The 19,943-nt window shown below is 41.4% G+C and overlaps 1 protein-coding gene across 1 annotated transcript in view; it reads left to right on the top strand.

Moving 5' to 3' along the window:
• SFPQ (splicing factor proline and glutamine rich) overlaps positions 1-9,548 on the top strand; it is a 26,551-nt gene extending 17,003 nt beyond the window's left edge. Inside the window, exons 11-12 of the mRNA XM_025208063.1 lie at positions 7,696-8,475; positions 9,448-9,548. Coding sequence (XP_025063848.1) covers positions 7,696-7,719 — 24 coding nt within the window. The 3' untranslated portion in view covers positions 7,720-8,475; positions 9,448-9,548. The remainder of the gene's footprint in view (positions 1-7,695; positions 8,476-9,447) is intronic.
• Positions 9,549-19,943: the final 10,395 nt, after the last annotated feature.

Raw genomic sequence — 19,943 nt, 5'->3', positions numbered from 1 at the left:
TCTTTCCTCAGGAGGATTGAGGCCAACTTTTCAAACTTTCTACTATAAATGTCAGGTGTGAATTAGTCCATATTCTGTAGTGGTAGACTTAGTACAGCAAACTGAATGTGCTATTGCTGTGTTATGGGGTAGCGGGAAACTTGCCTGAAATAGAAGTTTAAAGCTTTAAGTCCATCTTTGACTATGCAGAACTGATGTAACTTTAGAAATCTACTGCTTATGACACTCACTTTCTGGTAGCTGATGAGAAGTACATCTACAGTTGCACGTACAAGATACTCGTCTCTGCTTTACTGCAGTTAAATTCAGCTCTTGCAGCTCTGTAGAAGACAGTCCATGAAGCCTTTCAATAATTGTAAAGCCTTTGTGGACTTTCAAAGAGCTTGTGGTGAAGCTGGGGATGGGGAGAGACTTCTAATGGGTGCACTCTGCCCCTTGTGCATATTGCTAACTTTTGGATCACTGATTAAAACTTAGTTCTGTGTGCACATTTTATATCTGGCGATTTTATAGCAGTAGTCCTGAAGTATGAGAGACTTAATAAATGCAACCCTTGATCCAGGAATTGTGTTGGTTAGTTAAATCATCGGTCATTAGCTTTTCATATATTCTTTTTCTTGTAATCCAGTAGCGCACTATTTTACAGCATTGTCTTACTGCTTAAGGCCTCTGCAGTTTTAGTCAGCAGATCGTGGTCTTAACCACATCTTGACAAGCACATGGTCTCTAATGCAGCACATGCCATTAACTGGTGAGTAGGCATCCTGTTTACAATGACATTTTTTTGAATGTCAGCTTATACCTCAGTGAACTAAATCTACTTTTTTGGTGAGGCTTATTTGGAAACAGGTTGTTGATGTAAACTAAACTTGTCCAGAATTAAAGGTGAGAGTATGCAAGCTAGTTGCATTAACTTGGTTGAAAATTGCTACATCTCATTTTGGAAAGGATGTTAATTCACATCTGCACTAATGCTTACATTTTTAGCACTGCAGGGAGTATCTGTTCTCTGTAACAGATGTATGAGAATGCATCAAGTGGGAACATACCTCAAGGCATGTATTACAATAAACTAATTTTTAAATTACCCTTTTTTCCTTTCTATGTTCCCGGTACCTGTGGATCGGCTCAATGGTGATTGTATCGACGAACCTTGACTACGGAACCTTCTAAAAATATATACTTAACACACATGGACATCAACTACATATAATGAACTGTTAATACTGTTCCAATAGCGTCCTGAACGCTTTGGGCAGGGAGGCACGGGGCCTGTGGGTGGCCAGGGTCCTAGAGGAATGGGGCCTGGAACGCCAACAGGATATGGTAGAGGGAGAGAAGAATATGAAGGCCCAAACAAAAAGCCCCGATTTTAGACGTGACCTGTAGAGTTTCATTCCAGTTTGTTTTTGTCTGTCTTGTTTAGACACCTACTTTTTAATTCTTGCATTTTAGTAAGAAAGCTACGTTTTTATGGATGTTAGAAACTTATTGACCTAATATTTGTAAGTGGTCTGTTTGGGCAAGTACAACTTAATTATGTAATGCAGTGTTTCAGAAAAAAAAAAAAAATAGCTGTTTTTTTGATGTATAACGTCCCTAACTTGATGGCAGTGTACCTTGTGCCACTGAATTCCCAAAGTGTACCAACTTTTTTTTACTGTGCTTCAAATAAATAGAAAACTAAATGTAGCAACTATTCTTGCCATTCATGGTTCCAAATGATGAGGCCAAATGCCACACCTTCCAACATAAAACAAGAGTCTTGTAGGTCTAACTGGACCAGGGTGTGGAAGAGAGTAGCTAAAGGTGAGGTCTCCTCCCATGCTAGCTGTAGCTATAATATTGGGTCAATATAGTTGTTGACTAATTGATTTTCCAGTAGGCACAGATTTTTCTGAGTGTGAACTATGCTGTAGTAAGGAAGCAAACAAATTTTGCATGTTCTGTGTAAGATGTAGTAATGGAAGCCATACTGCAAATGATGCAGTCATGTAATGGATTTTGGATTTTAGCCATGGAGAAAAGGGGGTGGTGGTGTGGGATGGTGGCAGAGACTGACCTCCTTGGCAGTCGCTGTTTAAAATCTTTTAAAGACTTTAAACAGAAAAGTAGAAAATGTCATATTAAAATGAATCCATAGAATGGCTTGTCTTGACTGACTTTCTAATTAAAGGATTCGTAATGTGATGCTTGTGATCAAGCTGGAAATATGGTATTTGATCTGGTTTGGTATTTAATACCTAACTGAAATTTGGCAAAAAAGAACAAGTGCTACTGGAGTAAAGCAGGGAGAATCTTTTTAATTTGTACTCTGCAACTTGCTAATGTCCTTTATGTTAATTGAGTGGACTAACTTGTATAGTTCAGAAATCAATAGTGTAAATTTATAAGGGATCTGTAGAAAATAAAGTGCATCTTAGACTTTGTAGCTGGTGTGTAAGTCCCAAACTAGCATGCTAAATTCAGAGGAAATGAAGCTTCTTTCACTACAGTATTATCAGATGTTTTATTATTGATCTTTGCAAGACTAAGCTTAACAAGTAATGTATAAACATGGAGGTTAATTGCTAATGCTACACAGTACACACAAACTCCCTCTGAGGCTCTTATCTGAATGGTTTGATGAAGTTGTTAGCTTGCTATCAATTTCATTAAACCCCATATGATTTCAAGGTATTCTGGACTTTTTTGATGTCATACTTAGTAGTAATTTTATTACCATGATTTTGTATCCAACAAGCTGGGAACATCACTTCCCAGTGTGAAATGTCTTGGTGTTGATGTAGGATATATCAACCTGCCTGGCACAAAGTAGGTAAAAACCTAGTTTGGCTGCATTTTTCTCTGCACAAATTTTGAGCATTCTGTCAACAGCCTTTAATCTTCTGAAGAAGTTCCCACTCTTTGTGCTAAACATTGGCTAATTCTAAATTCTAGGCTAAATTTTATCTTGTATGGATAAAACTTTAGCATGCAGGTTGCATTATCTTGGAGTGCAAACAGCCCCTCTTTAGAACTGTGCCCAGTTAAGCACTGACTGTAGCTGTTTTAAATGCCAAATACTAGCAAGCTGTGAAATGTTGATACAAGGTAACATTGACTTTGAATATTAAGTATACTAAATAGACTCAGTCTGTCTGGTGAATTCTGTTTCCCAAAAACTTTGTAGAGGTTAAAAAGACATGTTCCTACTGTGAACTGATACAAACTGATACATAGGAAGTACTGGACCAACAGCACTTAAATTGGAGGTTGTCTGGGATCCATTGAATAGGATTCCTCAGTTCAAAATGGGAAGTCCAGTTTTTACGTAGATGGATTTTATTGTAGGGACCTAATAATGAAAATATTTTCCAAAGGGTGTTCATGGGACACCCAGAGAAGGTGAAGGTGTCTGAGGTGGGGAACTCTGAACATAAACGTTAAATTAATTTTTTTCAGTTTATTTTTCAGATTACATGTCATTCTTTATTAAAGAGATGCTGGTACATATCTTGAAATATGCTTTTTTTGTAGTACTGTAACTTTGAAGAGTGAAAGATGCTGATGTCCTAATATCTTCCAAAGGTGGTCTTTGGGTACCCCACTTTATGTAAGCTATTGTTGCTAGGTATTAAATAGAATAGTTGCAAAACTGTGCTTAGCAAATACACAGAAGGATGTGGCAGTTCCTAAACACCTGAAATAGTTTTGTTCAATGTTAAACTGGGAACAGGGTAACAGTGCTTGTAGCAGCATGAACAGATTGTCCAAAACAAACTCAAGTCCTGCTTTGAGTTGCATGTGCTAATCAGGATACAATAAATCCTAGCTAATTTGATTTCAAACTTTTAAAGTTACTGTCTTTTTAAAAGCTGGCACTTATATCAGAATTTTAAAGTGAATATACCCACTTTTAATAAACGTGGGAGGTAAGCAAGTTCACGATCCTCTGGTCTATGTCTACATTTCTGAAGTTTTCTTTAAAATCAGGCTATTCATATAATTGAGTTCAAAGTTTTTGTTAATCGTTTGGAAGAGCACTTCGTCTGCCAGCCCACTTCTGGATGGCCTAGACTGTGTAGAGAATACCTTGTTGTATATTTGGATTTGGAGAAACCATTGGCTGTTGCATTTTAGCCTACTTTAATTAAACTGGGCTTCTTGAAGTACTTTTGGTAACTTCTAAAAGTTTCTGCAGCAACCAAAATGGGTATTCTTTTGACTATTTTTCACACTATCAAATGCAGAACAAATCTACAGTGCTTTGTAGGCCCCTAACACTACCTGATTTTATATATTAATACATGAGAAATTGAAACTGCTTTTGAGTTTGTGGTATTTTTGTGGTAGAAAAATTCTTGGCTTCTCCTTGGCAACCATTTACTGTGGCAGCAAATTTTGCTGGAGTTCTTGAGACTGCAATTTACACTTAAATAGTGGCCTGCTACATAACTGCACTTAGCCAGCATTTCTGCAGTTCATAACTGTGAGGAACGTAGTACCACAAATGGCAATGGACATTAGGACCCGGATGTAGTATTCCTGCTTGCTCCAAGATTCTCATTGCCGACTGCATACAGGTAGGTAACAAGCAATATAATATAACTTGGTGACTTTCTTTGTAACCTTATTCTGTGGGTATTCTGACATCACACTTCTGACTATGGAATTACATTGCAGCACTCTTAATACGTGTACGTTTAGTTGGCATCCAAGCTGCGTGGCTTTCGGTTTGAGGGTTATTTTTCAAAAACAATAAGCAACTCTTTGTGATTCTTAGATAAGCATCTCAGACCCGATTCCTTTGTACATGACTTGATTTGTGTGGATTTTTAGTTATGCTGTGACAAAGATATTTTTAGATGTTCTCTGTGGGGAAGAGGGAGTGTGAACTTAGAATCATTTAACTAGTCAACCTGGTGCTGTTGGCACCTAAAAGAAAGGACTTTTTGCTTTAACTTTCTGTAGTAACAAAATGACCTGTCTGCAGTGCATTCCTTGTAGGTAGGGTCTTTGCTATTTAGGAAGTAACACTGGTAATCGTGCTATCCTTGAGTGACCTAGGTAATAATAACTTGAAGCTCACTCTATTGAGCTTTAGGACTGGGCAAAAGAACATCTTAGGTCATAAATTGTGCTAAAATGAACATCCTCATAATTTTACAGGATTTACCAGCAACTCAGTACCTCTTACTCTCTGGGTGGCAGTGGTCATGATACATTCAAGTGCCTTAAATTGACAAGATACTAGGAATCCAAAGATTCCTTCCTCTGTTCTCTTGGTAGTTTTACTTTCCAGCAATATTGAGCATATGATTATTTTAGTCTCTTCAGTACTAAAACTAATTGCATCATTTTAAAAGGTTACATGCTTGCATGTTTCCAGACTAGCATATGTGCTGATCTTAGGCCCTGTCTCCTCTGCGTTAGTTCTTGACTTGATGTTTTTATTCCAAGTTCTTTTTCAGCCTCTGATGTGGTTCTTGGCTAAAAAATAAGAGCTTGTTTTGGAGGTTTTGGGTTTTTTTTTTTTTCCTATTTGAGCTGCAAAGTTTGTTTTTTTGGGGGGTTTTTGGGTTTTGTTTTTGTTTTTACTTTGCATACTTGACTGTGTTGTACACTTCTGTCAGACTTGGACACCGTTACTGTGTCTTACAGGAAAGAAACTTTTATTAATAAGCAGGTCATAAGCCAATTACCCTCTGCGGTAGAGGTATTCATGGACCACTGAAAAAAAGTTTCTGTACCTGGTAACTTGGATCGTAACGGGTCTTTACATTCCAGTAAGTGTAGCTGAACACATGCAAGTCAAGTAGTGGCAACTAAGCCATTTTGGACATTTGATGATACCTTCCAGTCTTTCTGTGAATAAAACTTAGTAAGGGATGGCAGCTTACTGTCACACAGTGACAGTTGGGTTACTTATTAGGTATCTCTAAACCAATGGTCAGGTCTACTTACGTTCTGGGCACACTTACTTACCTTCAGGAGTGCTGTGGAGGGGTTTTATGGACACAACTATCTTGTTCTACATACTTGGAAATAATAGGGGTGTTTTTACACTCTTGGAGCAAGTGGTTTGTGATAAAACCATGGGTTATATTGGCTCTGTCTGCAGTAATGAAGCTTACTGCTGTAGCTGTTTCAAAAGCAAATAGTCACATTTATTCCTAAGCAAACAACTTGTAGCAAGTGGGTATGAGAAATAACACCAAAGTGCTTGCATTGTATTTCATCTTGTTTCCATCTTTCTCTGCAAATTGCACTTTTCCTCAGAAGTTTATCTGAAGCTCAGAAGTGTGGTGTCAGAATACATATGCCTGTGAGGCCCTCAGATCAAATACTGGTGCTATCAGAGGAGAGCACAGCAAGCATATAGTGTTTGGGGGCTTTACTGTAACATTACGCAGCAAAGTGTTGATTGCTTGCAGTTTCCCCAGCAGCTAAACACTGAGGCCTGTGAGTAGTTTTAGGACTTGAGCAGTAATGGGGTTGCATGTTTCTGTTAATCATTGCCAGCTGCAGTGACACGATCAGGAAGGCCAGTGTTCTTGTTTAATTAGGCTAATCATACTGGAGAGAATACATAAAAAGTATGCTGCTTTGGACTATATACTTGGATGCTTAGCAAGGTTGGAATCAGCTGATAATCCTCTGATTTCTCTCCATACCAGCTTGTGGGATTCTTCAAATAGCTGCTCATGGAAAAGGAAAATGGGAGGATTGGCCTTCTCCCACTTCTGTCATTGCTGCTAGATAATGATTGACAAGTTAGGACTTGATTGTACAATCCCACAGTGGTTTGTGAATACCCCATCATCTATAAATGTTGCTTTTGAACACCAGTACTGAAGAGCTAACTTGGGAGGTGGTGGGGGGTTGGGGAAAGAAGCGTGGCTATTGCTGGATAATCTGGAGTATTGGCAAGATGCACAAAGATATAGTATCCCTTATGCATGGTGTTTGTTGCTACAATGGGAATTCATTTTTACTTATGGAGGGGTTATGCTTAACCAAGAGGTGGGTTTGAGATTAGATTTGAGCTTCTCCCTCTTGGAGCTAGCAACATTTGTGATTAGCAGTGTGCTTTGCCTCCAGCCAAAGGTGTGCACAGAACATAGTACAGATATACATTTCTAGCGAGTGTTGAGAGTAGGTCTTCTGGCCCTCAGCATGGCTGTAATTAAAGGATGGGTATGCAGAGGGGAAACAGCAGTGGTGACTCTCCAGTGGGTTTCTTTGGCTTCTTTTTTTTTTAAACTGCTTAGGATACTTGGGCTTGGGTATGTAGCTAGGATGGGGACGTCTCACTCTTGATGTAGAGGACTATATTTTTACAACTAAAATATGGCAGTGAGCTTGACAAAATTTGTTACATGCCTTCACATAAGGGATAGTATACCTCTGGCTGCAATTAAACTTCATGGTACTCAGACTGGTGAAACTAGCCGTTACGGTTTGTGTTCAGTTTAGGTGCAGTTCTTCAGTCCACCACCTGTACATTCTTTCACTTTCTTACAAGTGTTTAGACTAGCCTACTTCTGCCCCTTACACTGCTTCCACCTAGCATTTGGGAATAACTTGTAAATTCCCCTCATAACTAATCAGTCCATGTATCTTTTAAATGTTACTCAATGTAAAAATTAGATTTCTGTTTTCAGAAAAAAATTGGATGTGCTTTTATAATAACTTCAGTTTATTATCCTTTAGGTGAAGATGTTGCAAGTTGAGTGAAACCAGAGTGCTCATCCATATGAAGTGAGTATATCTGTTAATTGCTTTACAATAAAAGGGATATTTAACCTGCTGTGAACTGGAGTGCTTGATTGCCCATGCTTCCAAGTTGCTACATCTTAGTAGAAGCTAAGATTATAATACCACGTAGATAGGTAGTAGTTTTGCTACATGCACCCCATTGTGATAGGGGATATAGAGAAGTTGTTAATAATACTAAAACGTAGTTCAAACTACTAAATTTGTGAAATGCCTGCTATTGACTGCTTTTTATATTTTTCCATATGACTTGCATACCTGTACTGGCCATCACTTCTGATCAAAACTTCCTTTTATTCGGTTCCAGTCGTTTTTCCCCTTGATCTCTTACTTTCCCTGGATGTTGTTTCTCATACAGGACACAACTGAATGCCGTTGCATAACTTTTGAAAGTCGCCAAATAAAGCAACTCACCTGCAGGATTTTCAACATTTAGATGCAACAGTTCTACTAGGCAGTATGTGTTTGTGGAGTGAATAGAGGTTTAGAACATGTGTTCACGGATATGAATTCCAGTGGGATTTGTTTTAACTGTGACTTGATGACAATAGTAGTAGAGCTGTCTTTCTAACAGATGTTCCATTCTTTATTTTTGGCATACAAAATATGGGAGAAATTAACTTTGCATTTTTTCCTAGTACAGGAGTAGAGCATGAGCACAATCCAGCATGATGTGATCTCAGGTGCTGTTGCGTAGCCAAAATACAAAATCAGTTGGTAAGTTATTTACCATTCAAAATTAAGCTAAATGATTTCTGCTCAAAATTTGGATCACCTATTTTTCTAGTGTGCTTTGTATCAAGCCTTTTCAGTCTTGCTTTATAGAACCACCATTGACATTTGTTTCAAGATACTTGGCCTCTGCAGCATCAGTCACTTAACCTGCAAATGCTCAATTATGCAATTTTCATGTTAATTTTAAAGGTCTTCATGTAGTGGGGAGGATATCCTTGTCTAACAAAGCAAAAGCAGAGAGGTTTTTTTGTTTGGCTCAAATGTTAGGCTTAGTGCAGAAACATTAGGTTCTTGTTCCTTTATCTTCAAACCATTTTATGGATCTTAAACTTCAGCAAGGACAGTGAAGCAATGCACCCATCTTACACAGAGAAACAGACAGACCAAGTGGGCCAGCCTGTGGGTAGCAGGAATTTTAAGTTGTGAATTCTCTACTCTCTCCCCCACCCCCCTCCCTGCTCCCCATGCATTATGTGAAGATTAACCTTTAGGTTAAAATGCTTTAAACGTTGAATTTCTTACAGCCACAGGGATAGAGAAAACATGCTAGATACCATCTTTGTTCAGGCACTAATCATTTTGTGCATCTGAATGGTATGTAGGCAGGTGTCTGAAGCCTAGTATTAGAAAGTTGAGATGACTTGATTCTTGATGAAATCTAGTCGGTCTGTTCTTGTTTCTAGGATATAAAAACATGATTTAAAGCTCTGAAACCATCTCACTTTGATTTGAGTGACACTGAAAAAATTGTGAAAACTATTCCCTTAATCCCAGGTGCATTTTACGGTATGCTAGAGCATGTGTGGGGCCAGGTGCATGGACCTTTCTGTTTATATTGAGTCATTTCTTACAAAATGACCACTTTATATACAAATGGCCTTCATAGATGAAAGCTTGGTTTTCATTTCCTTAGAATTTTTGGTGCTAACTTTTTTTGTGCTTTCTTATTCACAGGAGGAAGCGGTTTTTGAAATCCAAAAGAGCCCCAATGGAGGGGAGCCAGGAGCCAAGTGGCAACCTTGCTTTTCAATAAAATATTTTTTATTTTCCTATAGATATGGCTTGGTGTGTTCTCTTACACTAATACTGAAGCTTGTATGTGTATCCCTGAACTTATCTGAACACAATCATACATTCAGAATCATTATTTAAAAAAAACCCCAAAAACTGTTGAGGGAGATGCAGTAGGTGATGTGCTATGAGTTCCTGCATATATAAATATGCAAGCATTACTGTACAGAAAGGACTTCAGACCCTTTTCCTTGAACTTAAGTATGTCTGCTTCACTGCTTTCAGTACAGCTCCACAATGCAGAACTATTTTTCTTGTGGTTTGCCTGAGACCCTCAGAGCAAGTGCCTCCCTTGGCAACTGCTGGTGCTAGCTTGGGAGAATAGAGAAGACTGTTTCTTCTTGCCCAATTTACCCACAAAACTAGTTCCCTAGTTCTGCATGCTGTAGAAAAACAATCTTTGTTGAAAATATTTTTCCCTTCAGAATTTTTTAAATGAGAACAGCTGCTTTTCAGCAGAGCAGCTAGAACTGTTAACCAGGACTCATTTAGAAAATGGCTTCTAGCTCTTGAAAAGGATGAACAGTAATCTTACTGCTTCAGTTTTTGTGTAAGTTTTTAAATTTAGCTGAGAGAGCTAGTGAGTTCCTTCTGTTGAAGGGAGAGAGTCACTAGATAACAGTTGAATGTATTCTTCCCAGACCCAGTATTAAATGCATGCTCCTCTACTAACCAGTCATCTCTAATTATTGTAATCTGAGTCTATATGACTTGTTAACAAAATGCAGTTAAGTCTTTCGGTTCGCATCTACTTTTCCTTGGCTTACTGTGAATGTTTGGATTGATTAATTGGGTTCGTGCACACATGACATAACTCAAGGTATTTCTTGAGAAACCACTAAAAAAACAAATGTAAATTTTGAATAATCCATTTGGGATTGATACTTGCTATAAATAGTCATGCCTATCAGTGGGCAGCAAAACTGTAAATAGATTCATGTCTTTCATTTCCATGGTGCTGTGGATGTATCCTGTTTAACTCAACTTGGTTAATGGGCTAAAAAGGTCAAGTGCTCATAGAAGTGACTTACTGCTTTATTGCAGCATGGATTTGACCTGTCTTGTTCATGCAGTAGCCTGACAACCCTGAAAAACTGCGTATAAAACTTGTCAGGCCAACAGGGATGTTACGTGGAGAAGTGCACTTGTCTTTTCAGGCAAGTTTTTGAAACTTGGATGCTTCTAAAAGACACAACTTGACAGGCTATAGAACTGGGGGGTTAGGGGTAGACCAGTGGTTTTTCACCTTGATATCTAGACCCGAGGCACTTCTAGTTATAGATTCAAGGCACCCTTTAGGAAACGTTAACTCTTAGTTTTCATTTTTTTTCTAGTAAGAAATAGATAAATTCTGTTGCAGTGAATTGACCACAATGGCAAAATGGTTTCCAACTATGGAGTCATATTTGAAACTTCTGGATTTGTCTTGTGACTGGCACGTAGGCGTTTGCAGTACAATGGTGTTATTTAATATTACATGTTGCTTAGGATCTTGTGGAACCCTGGTTGAGACCCACACTACTGGAATAGATCTACAATCTTTCTTAAGGAAGTGCCTGAGTTTTGAAGTGAATAATCAGGTGTGTCCTATCTACTGAGTTTGAATTAATAAAGTTTGGGTTTGGTTGTTTTAAAGGCTTAATTTCATAACCTGGCCCTGGCAAAAAAACAAAAAACAAACCCCAAACAAGCGCCCCAGTAACATCAGACAATGTGGTAAGTAACACCGTGCTTGAGGTGCCATGCTCAAAATTTGTCCCCTCAACTTGTTTTAGATTACTTTTATCTAATGTAAAGATACAAAAGGTTTTGTTCTGTCTCAACTTGCCCTTATCTAGTATTTGTATAAATTAAGACTTCCTGGTAAATATGCTGATTGTAACTTGCATAAGGCAAGGTAGGGGTTGACACTGATAGATTCTGAGAACCAAGAAAGGTTTGAAGAGGCAGTCGCACCAAAATTAAATACGCATAAGAGCAGCTAAAATGTCTAATAGCAAATTGAATAACAACATGCAGAAAAGATGGACGTGACCAAACAGTATAGATGCAGCATATCAAGCAAATGATTCAAATGTATAAAATGCATGTGTAACTCAGTGCAAACAATCATGTGTTTTGAAAGTAATTTTATTCTGAAGACTTATAAGTCCTAAAGTCACAGCTTCTAATAGCTGGCCAGCCCATGAAGGGAAAGTGTCTTTTTCATCAAGTTTTGAAATTTAAGTTTTAAAAGCTCGTATCTTAAAAGTTCCTCTGGAGAGGGGCTATTTGGCAAGAGTCGTACGTGGTTCAAGGCTGAAGAGTAAAGATACTGAGATGAATCATGGACTCCTATGGCTTGACTAAAATACAAAAAGCTTCCTAAATAAATAAGTGGGTGTGAAAGTATTCCTAATGGGTACTACGTCGAAATAATATTCATATATCTCTTTATCCTCTATGTAAGCTCCATCTTGTCCTAAATTAACCTTGCCTAACCACTAAATTTACTTTAAGCAGCCTCAGTGAGACCTGTAAACTATCCCCCCCCTGCCCTTTAATTTTCTAAAATGGCTCGCATCTTGTGACATGCTCTGCCCTGATTTCCTTTGCCTCTTTTATTACCTAAACTTTGGTCAAGCAAATATGTTGCCATGAAGCAACTTAAAAGCCTACAACAGTCTATAAGGTTCACCTTTAGGCTAACTGAATCAGATGCATAAACTTGAAGAGCCACAACTCACTTGATCAGGTGCCATGAAAGTTCAGTCTTTCAGAGAACAGGCTATCAAATAGCAGTAGAGTCTTAAATAGAAAATGCAAGAAGATGGGGGAAGCAAGGGCAGTGCTGAGGGAGATGGGGTTGGAGAAAAATGAAGCCATAAATGTGCAGACATAAAAGCTAATCCAAGTAATGGGATAAGGAGCAGTAGGCCCAGTTAAGACCATATTTAATACAATCCCTTCTGTGGATAATTCTTTGGTAAGAAACTGCCTCTAGCAATTAGCATAATTAGCAGTAGAGAATAACTCCAGGCCTGCAATACTAGGGAGCTGTAAGCCAGTTCTAAGGTGTGGTAAAACACCAGGGGTATTCAAGTAAGCCTAGTAAGGAGGCTTATTTGGCTCCTTAAGCACTCTTACTGTGTTTTCCAGTTATCTGTAGAATAGCACAATTTGTTAAATACAGGGTAACTTAGCTACAAGGAGAGAGATCATAGCTGCTCTATAAAGAAACCATTACTCTGCCACTTACAGTACAAGGATTTCAAAATGAGAGGAAGGATGCCTCTTCATTGTGTGGTCATTTATCTTGGAAGGATTGCAAGCCAGCCCTCCTGTTACACTCCATCAACAGGTGGTAATTAAGTCCATTTTACTCATCATTAATAGATATTGCATAGAGTTCAATGACTGAATTATTTATCTCTTAATTTAGATCTTGAGAGGATTTTACTGCTGTAGGAAAAAGGCTTAGAACTCTTCCAGGAGTAAGTAGCCCTAGTGTCCTGTGGTCAGTTTGCAGAAATGAATGATTGCAGTGGAGTGTTATGCTCGGCTATGCCAAAGCAATCGTTGGGGCTGGACTGCCCAGGCGTTCTGGAGCTCGTTGCAAAGCGAGGGCCGGCGGTTGACCAGATTCTCTCCTCCCATGCAAATCCTGTTCTTCCAAATGCTGGGAAAGCAGCTTTGCCCCAGCTACCTAGGAGAGGCTTTTGCCTTGGCCAGCAGCAGCACACTGGGAAATGGCACTTGAGGAACATGTTGGTACCTCGGTAAGTCCCTGTGTCCTTTTTGTGTGGGGTAGTATGCAATAGCCCTTTATTAAACTTGCTACAGAACTTCTTTATGAACAAAACTATAGGAATTTGAAGTGGGAGGAAAGTAGGTCTTGCATTGGGCATATCCCCCCCCAGTAGTTAATTCTGGGTTGTGGAGCTTTTCTCTTTTCCTTCCACCAAAGTTATAACTGCCAAGGATTTATCTTAGTTCTGTCTCCAATGTGGGGTTTTGGACCACTCCTGAAGTGAGGCTGTTCCAAATTGACATGAGTCTAAAATCCAGGAGCATCCCTTGTATATAAAATCCTCCTGCACCTGCTTGTAACCACAAACTGCAAATCAGTCGTCTTGGGAGTGAGCCCCAAGAGGGCCCTCTAAGGGAGGCCTGCAAAAGCTACCTTTTATGACATTCTGCTTTTGGATCCAGGCTGCCAATGACTCCAGGGCTGATTAGTGTTCACCTGTGAAAGACTTTTAAAGTGGGCCTGGCAGTATGCCAGTCAGCAATTTGGATTCCTGGCTCCTACCAGGGATTACCTGATTTAACCAATTCTAGTGGAGTTAATGTAACAACTCTCACAATAGAAGAGGAAAATCCAAAGACAAATCTGGGTCAAACGCATGCACATTGTGCGTGAAGTCAGAGGGGTTGTTGCCATCCCGACTTGAACAGTGCTTGGAAGAGAGGAACCAGGCTAGATAAAGGTGGGGAGTACAAGGCCACTGGAAGAAAAGTAGACTCCCAGTAAAGTGCTGCTCCACCCTGCAGGCCACAGCAGCAGCAGCTCCCCCTGTGTCCCCCTGCCAGCTGTTGGTTCCAGCCCATTTGTAGCACTTGCACTCTCAAGGCTGCATTGTCACTTACCCCAACCCTGGGGCTGTGACGAGCTCAGTTCCCATAACTGCGTCAAGGGGAGCTGTAACCAGAAACTGTTGAGCTGAACCCTCAGAAAGGTTTTAATGGAATGGGATGGCCTCATCCTACTGCCCTTTTCTGACCCTGTCCAGGTGTGTGAATTAGCCTGCATATAACTGAGCCTCCTTTTCTGGAACCAAATCCTAAGGCCTGCATTGTCCCAGCCACCAGTTCTGGATTTTGATGCCCCAAAAAGGGCTGGGGATTTGAGCCCACCCCGCACTTTTGTTGTAGCCTGGTGGCACTAGGGTTTTCAAACTGCTTTCTTGTAACATGGGACTGTATCACAGAAGAGTTGAGAACTATTGGTTAAATTGCCACTTCTAGACTTTTTAGCATCTAGTATCCTGTCTCTAGTGCTTGGAGGTACTTTCTGGATTGCTTTTGTGACTGCAAACAGTATAACTGCCCTGGATTTTAATATTTTTCCAGGTCTACTTACTACTTGCTTAACCACAGGTTGAGAATCCTCAGTTTATGGAGCAATGCAAATCTGATGCTAGTTTTTGACTGACTTTGAGCAACTTGAGGCCTGCATTCTTGTTTCTAGTACAGCAAAAACTGTGTTATCCAGCACTTTATTAACCAGAAAGCTCTGCTAACCGGCATCTGAGGGATGCGGCAAAAGCCACAAGCCGAGTTCTTCTCCTTCGCTTCTTCGGCCCACGGCCCAGAGCAAAGCAGCCTGCATGGCGGGGCTCTCCTCCCTGTCCCCTGGCACACTGATGCCAGGGAGTGTACCTGGCAGTGCACATTTTGATTAACTGGCATATTTGACTAACTGGCATCCTCCATTCCTGGGGGATGCCAGATAACACAGCTTTTGCTGTACTCCCTTTTGTAAGAAGCCGAAGTGGTACCTCCAACAGCATCAGGCTTTACTGGCTTCATTGCTGCTGTCTCCCTGGGGTTGTAACAAGCTCTGATCCCATAATCCCATGGGCCAAATGCTGGAATAATGACGCAGGTTCCTGGCACAGCCCTACAGGTGGGCTGCTATAGCAACCCCAAGGTATGACTGTGTTTAATTGGCTGCAGTCCCAGTTATATCCGCTCTTCTTGCAGGGGTAATAATCTGCCTAGAGCCCTGAGCTTTAGACTCTGTTTCATAAGTGGGGGTGTTTGCCTACAAACAAAGCAGGGGGCTGCAGGCTGCTCTGGGAGCCAGGAGACCTGATTGCTCTGCTCAGCTGTGTCACTTTTGCTTTGTGACTGCAGTGATACTGAGCCAGCCTTTAAAAAGCACCTTTTAATGACAGAGGCAGAGAGTGGTTCCCAGGATAGCAGCTCCCTTTGCTGGGCATGGGGCATCTGAAAGGCAGAGCAGCTTCTAGAACTCGGTCCCAGTTAAAGGCAGCTCACATCATGACCCTGTTGCATGCGTTAACGATGCAGCTGGAGGTGACAGCCCTGGAGCCCGAGCTGTCCCTGACCTGCTCGCCCGAGTTCCAAGAACAGAGAGGTCAAAAGGCTTGGCAGCTCGAGGCTTTGGGAAGAGGAGAGAGGGCAGAAGATAAATGAGCCCTAGGCTTCCAGCTGGGACCTAATAAGGTTTTCCATAGACCATAGCGGGCACTGGGTTGGAAGCCTGACGCTGCACTAAGTGTCACTGAGTTCGTTGTGCTTTTGTCTCTAAAACAGGTACAAAACCTTCCTTGCTGAACATGAACACTCTGCACTGCACAGCCTCCTAAAGAAGACCAAGCTGCCCTTTTTAAAGCCTTTCCCAGGGCTTCTCTGCCCTGCAGGGGCAAGAGCACAGGACTGCTGTCACCTTAACCAGAGGGAGAGATGCACCTTTGTGCACTTCTCCCATCCCATGCAACCGCTCACCCGGACATCTCCCAGCAAGTCGAGACCGAATAGGAACATCCTCCCTGAAGGAGCAGTAGAGCGTAGGAATAGGCAGCCAGCAGCACTGAAGCATTCTGCCAGTGCAATGGCACAGACCCTGCGAGTACATGGGGCTACTTGCCTGCCAGTGCCTGGAGGGGACCTCCCTGTACTGCCGCAGATTCAAAAATCAAGGACAGAGATCCATGTCTATATACCCAGTGGGGAAGATGGCATGGATTGCGAGTCACTAGAGGAAGGGTTTTTGGAAGATGTGGACAATAAGCTGAGTTCATTGAACCTGCAAGATGAGAAGTGAATTTGATCCTGGAGAAATTATTAGAGTCTGGCCTTAAATGGTGACGCAGTTACCATCTCAAATGTCATCTGCCACATGGCAGTGCGCCCTAGCATTCTGCAAGAAACTTAATGATGGCAAATTTAAGGAGGAAAACCCAATGTTTTGTCCAGAGTTTCCTTTGTGGTGGGAGGTGTTACCTGAGGGGGGTGCTTCATGATTCATGAGTTATATTTCTGGCCCCATTGCCGTGTGTTTTCGGGCAAGTCGCTTAATCCATCTGTAAGATGGGGTGAAGGAAGAACACTGGCTGACAGATCTGAGTCCCTGGTAGCTGAGAATGGAAGTTGACAGAGAATCCTCTGGAGAGAACATCTCAATATTCTTCAGTAACAGTACAAGGCTACGTGGCAGTGTTACTCTAGCAGTGTCCAGTGATGGGCAGGGTCCTGTCTACTGGAGCATTGAAAGATGCTGGGGAATTGTCTGACTGCATTACATCTAAGTTTTATTATGTCCAGCTACGTTACAGGGGCTAGCATGAGATGCTGCAGAGGAAGGGGGAAGAAACCCCTATCGTAGGCAGGTGTGGAACAATCTGCTCCCAAATTACTTCTTATTTAACTTTGTTGCAGACTGGTATAAGCTCATCTGGAAAGCAGGCTGTGTGTATGCTAAGGAGGGGTTCAGAGCATGTTGAAATCTTGCTGGAATTTAGATCTTTGAGTAAACTGTAATTTGGGACTTTATCGTGGTAATTTAATCTCCATTTTAAATGCATCAGGGCAAATGAACCCCTTGTGTGAACTTGCTGAGCTCAGCGATGTTACAGAAGCAAAGCACTTGTCCCTTGCAGCATAGAAACGAATCCTTTTCCCCAAAAAACATAACATTTCAATCAGTTGCAGCATAAAAAAAAAGAAAAAATAAGACGGAATTGCAGTCGGGCCTCCGTTCTGTGTATCAGTAGGTCAGGCTAGACCAACCACTACATATGCTCAGGATCTCACGGGACCTTGTGAAATCTAGCACCATAATGCCTCTCTTTGGTCTCAGATGGAGAAAGGAGACCCTCTTCCCCTTTCAAAGAGAATTTGGATCGGAGGTTGCTGGGAGCTTCCAGATCACTCAAACCTTGGGGTGAAACATCTGTCTTTTCTAAAAACATGCTGGGTTTTTCTGTTTTGTTTTGTTTTGGTTTTTTTGAGCTGAAAAAGAATGGTTTCTTCAAGCAGGTTTCTTCCTGCCCTCTCCTGCCTTAACAATAGTCCTGGTAGAATTTATTAATCTTTCATGTAGGAGCCAGCAATGTGGTAAGGGGAGACAAGCCTGTGTTGGAAGGAAAAAAGGAATTGGGTTTCTAGAGTTCAGGAATCTATTATTCAGACAGGATTTTTTAAAATAAGTCTTTCATATAAAAAAAATGCTTGAGTCTGCCTTGGCTCAACTGCTGTTTTATTATTTATTAGTTTGCTGAGTGGTGATGAGTTCTGAAATTGGTGTATTGGTGCATTGTCTGACCAAGGGCTGGGGGAAAGAAAATATGTATTTGGGTTGCATTTACTCTATTCTGTTCTATGCACCAAAGTGCTGGACTGTTTAAGAGAAGGGATTGATAAAATGAAACAAAAGCAAACATCTGGCTTTGGGAACTGAAATTTATATAAAAAAATATATAATTTAATATGAACTTTGTGGGAAGATCTGGGCTCAGATCCTGCAGACTCCAAAAACGTCAGTGGGAAGATTTGCACGAGTTTAGTGCACAAATCTTAACAATTATTTTTGAAAAGTCTGACACTGCATTAACTGTTCCTGATTGTACTCTTGTAGGTACAAGACCTTCCTTGCACAAGGTGAGCACTGTACAGTGCAGAACCTCCTAAAGGAGACCAAGCTGCCTTTCCCAGGGCTCCTTCAAGCTGCCTTTCCCTGCATATATATGACTTCTCCCAGAGCTACTATTAAGGGAAGATAGGGCAGGAGAATGTAAGAAGATACCTGCTTGAAGAAACCATTGTTCTTCAGCTCAAATAAAAAAAAAGAAAAAAAGAAAAGAAGAATCAGCCTTAGAAAAGGCAGATATTTTATCCCAAGCTTCTCATGCTTTCCATGTCATATGGAAATAGTTAATTATTTAATTTAATGTTTAGTGTTCAGGTGCTACCTTATATAAAATGGGGCAACACACACCATATAAATTTTCCTTTCATTTGGAACAATGGAGAATGGCACGTGAAGGCTATACGTAGACCTGCCAGGAGTACAAACTCATATCCCCCTAGTGCAAATTCAAACTATTTACCCTCTCTAGCAAACAGCACCAGCTCAGATCCTGCACTAACAAATCCATATACTGGCTTATATTTTCACTCTTTCACCCATCTTCAGCGGCCATGCTGTGAAACTGCCTGGTTTTCAGAACCTGCTTTTCAGAAAGATCCCAGTTCTTCCAGCTGCTGCAATTTGGCTTTGATAACATAAACTGCTGCAGTGATGCCTTGCATTTGCCCAACCTGAGAAGGTCGGTGTTGTCACGTTCATCCCACTGGGTCTTTTCTGAGCTGCCCAAAGATAATCCTTTTAAATGTCAAGTTTGTTCACAATTAATGTGCTTTGGTAAGCAACGAAGAGAGGAGGGTGGATTGGATCAGGAAGATTCTAAGATGGGATGACGGGAGCCTGGGCTACCTGCTCCTCTATTCCTTTTCTGATCTCTCTGTCTCTCTGAGCAGCCAGGCTCCTGCCTTCTCTTCTTGTGGGCTGGAATACCACAATACGCTGATTCTGGGACTAGACCCTATAGTCCTATCTTCTCTCAAGTTTTGACCTCTTTAGGTAGACAGGACAAGCTTCTTCCACTGGCCCTGCAGGACCTACGTCCCCAAATGAAATCCCCCTTCTCTCTAGGTATGTTTTGTTTGTTTTTTAAACCAGCCTGAATTCTTCTAAACCTTTACTTGCGGGACTTCTCCTCTCCTGGTACAGTCTCCTCGCAGTCCTTGAGTATTTGCTGGGACATGGGGGAAGCTGATGCTACTGTTTTTATTAATGCTTAATGTTGGCAATCTGGGCCTCGTGACATGATTTTTATTTTTCCTATCTGTGGAGCAAGAAGGAGCCCGTGAACCAGTCTCATTGCCCTCCACTACACTCTCCAATTTGTCCACATCCTTTCTACAGTGGGGGCCCAAAACTGGTCACAGGACTCCAGATGTGGCCTCCCCGGTGCACAATAATCCCTTCCTTTGACCAGCTGACAACCCTCCTCCTAATGCAGCCCGGGGCATGCTGCTGCCTTGCATTCAGTTTATTATCCACTGTAGCCCCCAGGCCCTTTTCTGCAGAGCTGGTCCCAGTCTGTCCCGGTGCAGAGGCTTGTCCTGTCCGTGCCCTTCATTGAACCTCGTGCCATTTATTTTGGCCCGATCCTCCAGCTGGGCCGTGCCTCAGCTTCCCTCCCTCTATAACGGGCACAAGGGCCGTGTGGGCAGGGGAGGGCAGGGAGCGGAGCTCGGGCCTGGCAGGGGAAGCGGCGGGGCGGGCTCTTGGGCGGGGCGGGCCGCCT

The sequence above is a fragment of the Alligator sinensis genome, unplaced genomic scaffold (assembly GCF_000455745.1).
Source record: "Alligator sinensis unplaced genomic scaffold, ASM45574v1 scaffold547_1, whole genome shotgun sequence".
Classification (NCBI taxonomy): domain Eukaryota; kingdom Metazoa; phylum Chordata; order Crocodylia; family Alligatoridae; genus Alligator; species Alligator sinensis.
Note: the sequence above shows the minus strand (reverse complement) of the source record. Positions and strands in the feature narration are given on the sequence as shown.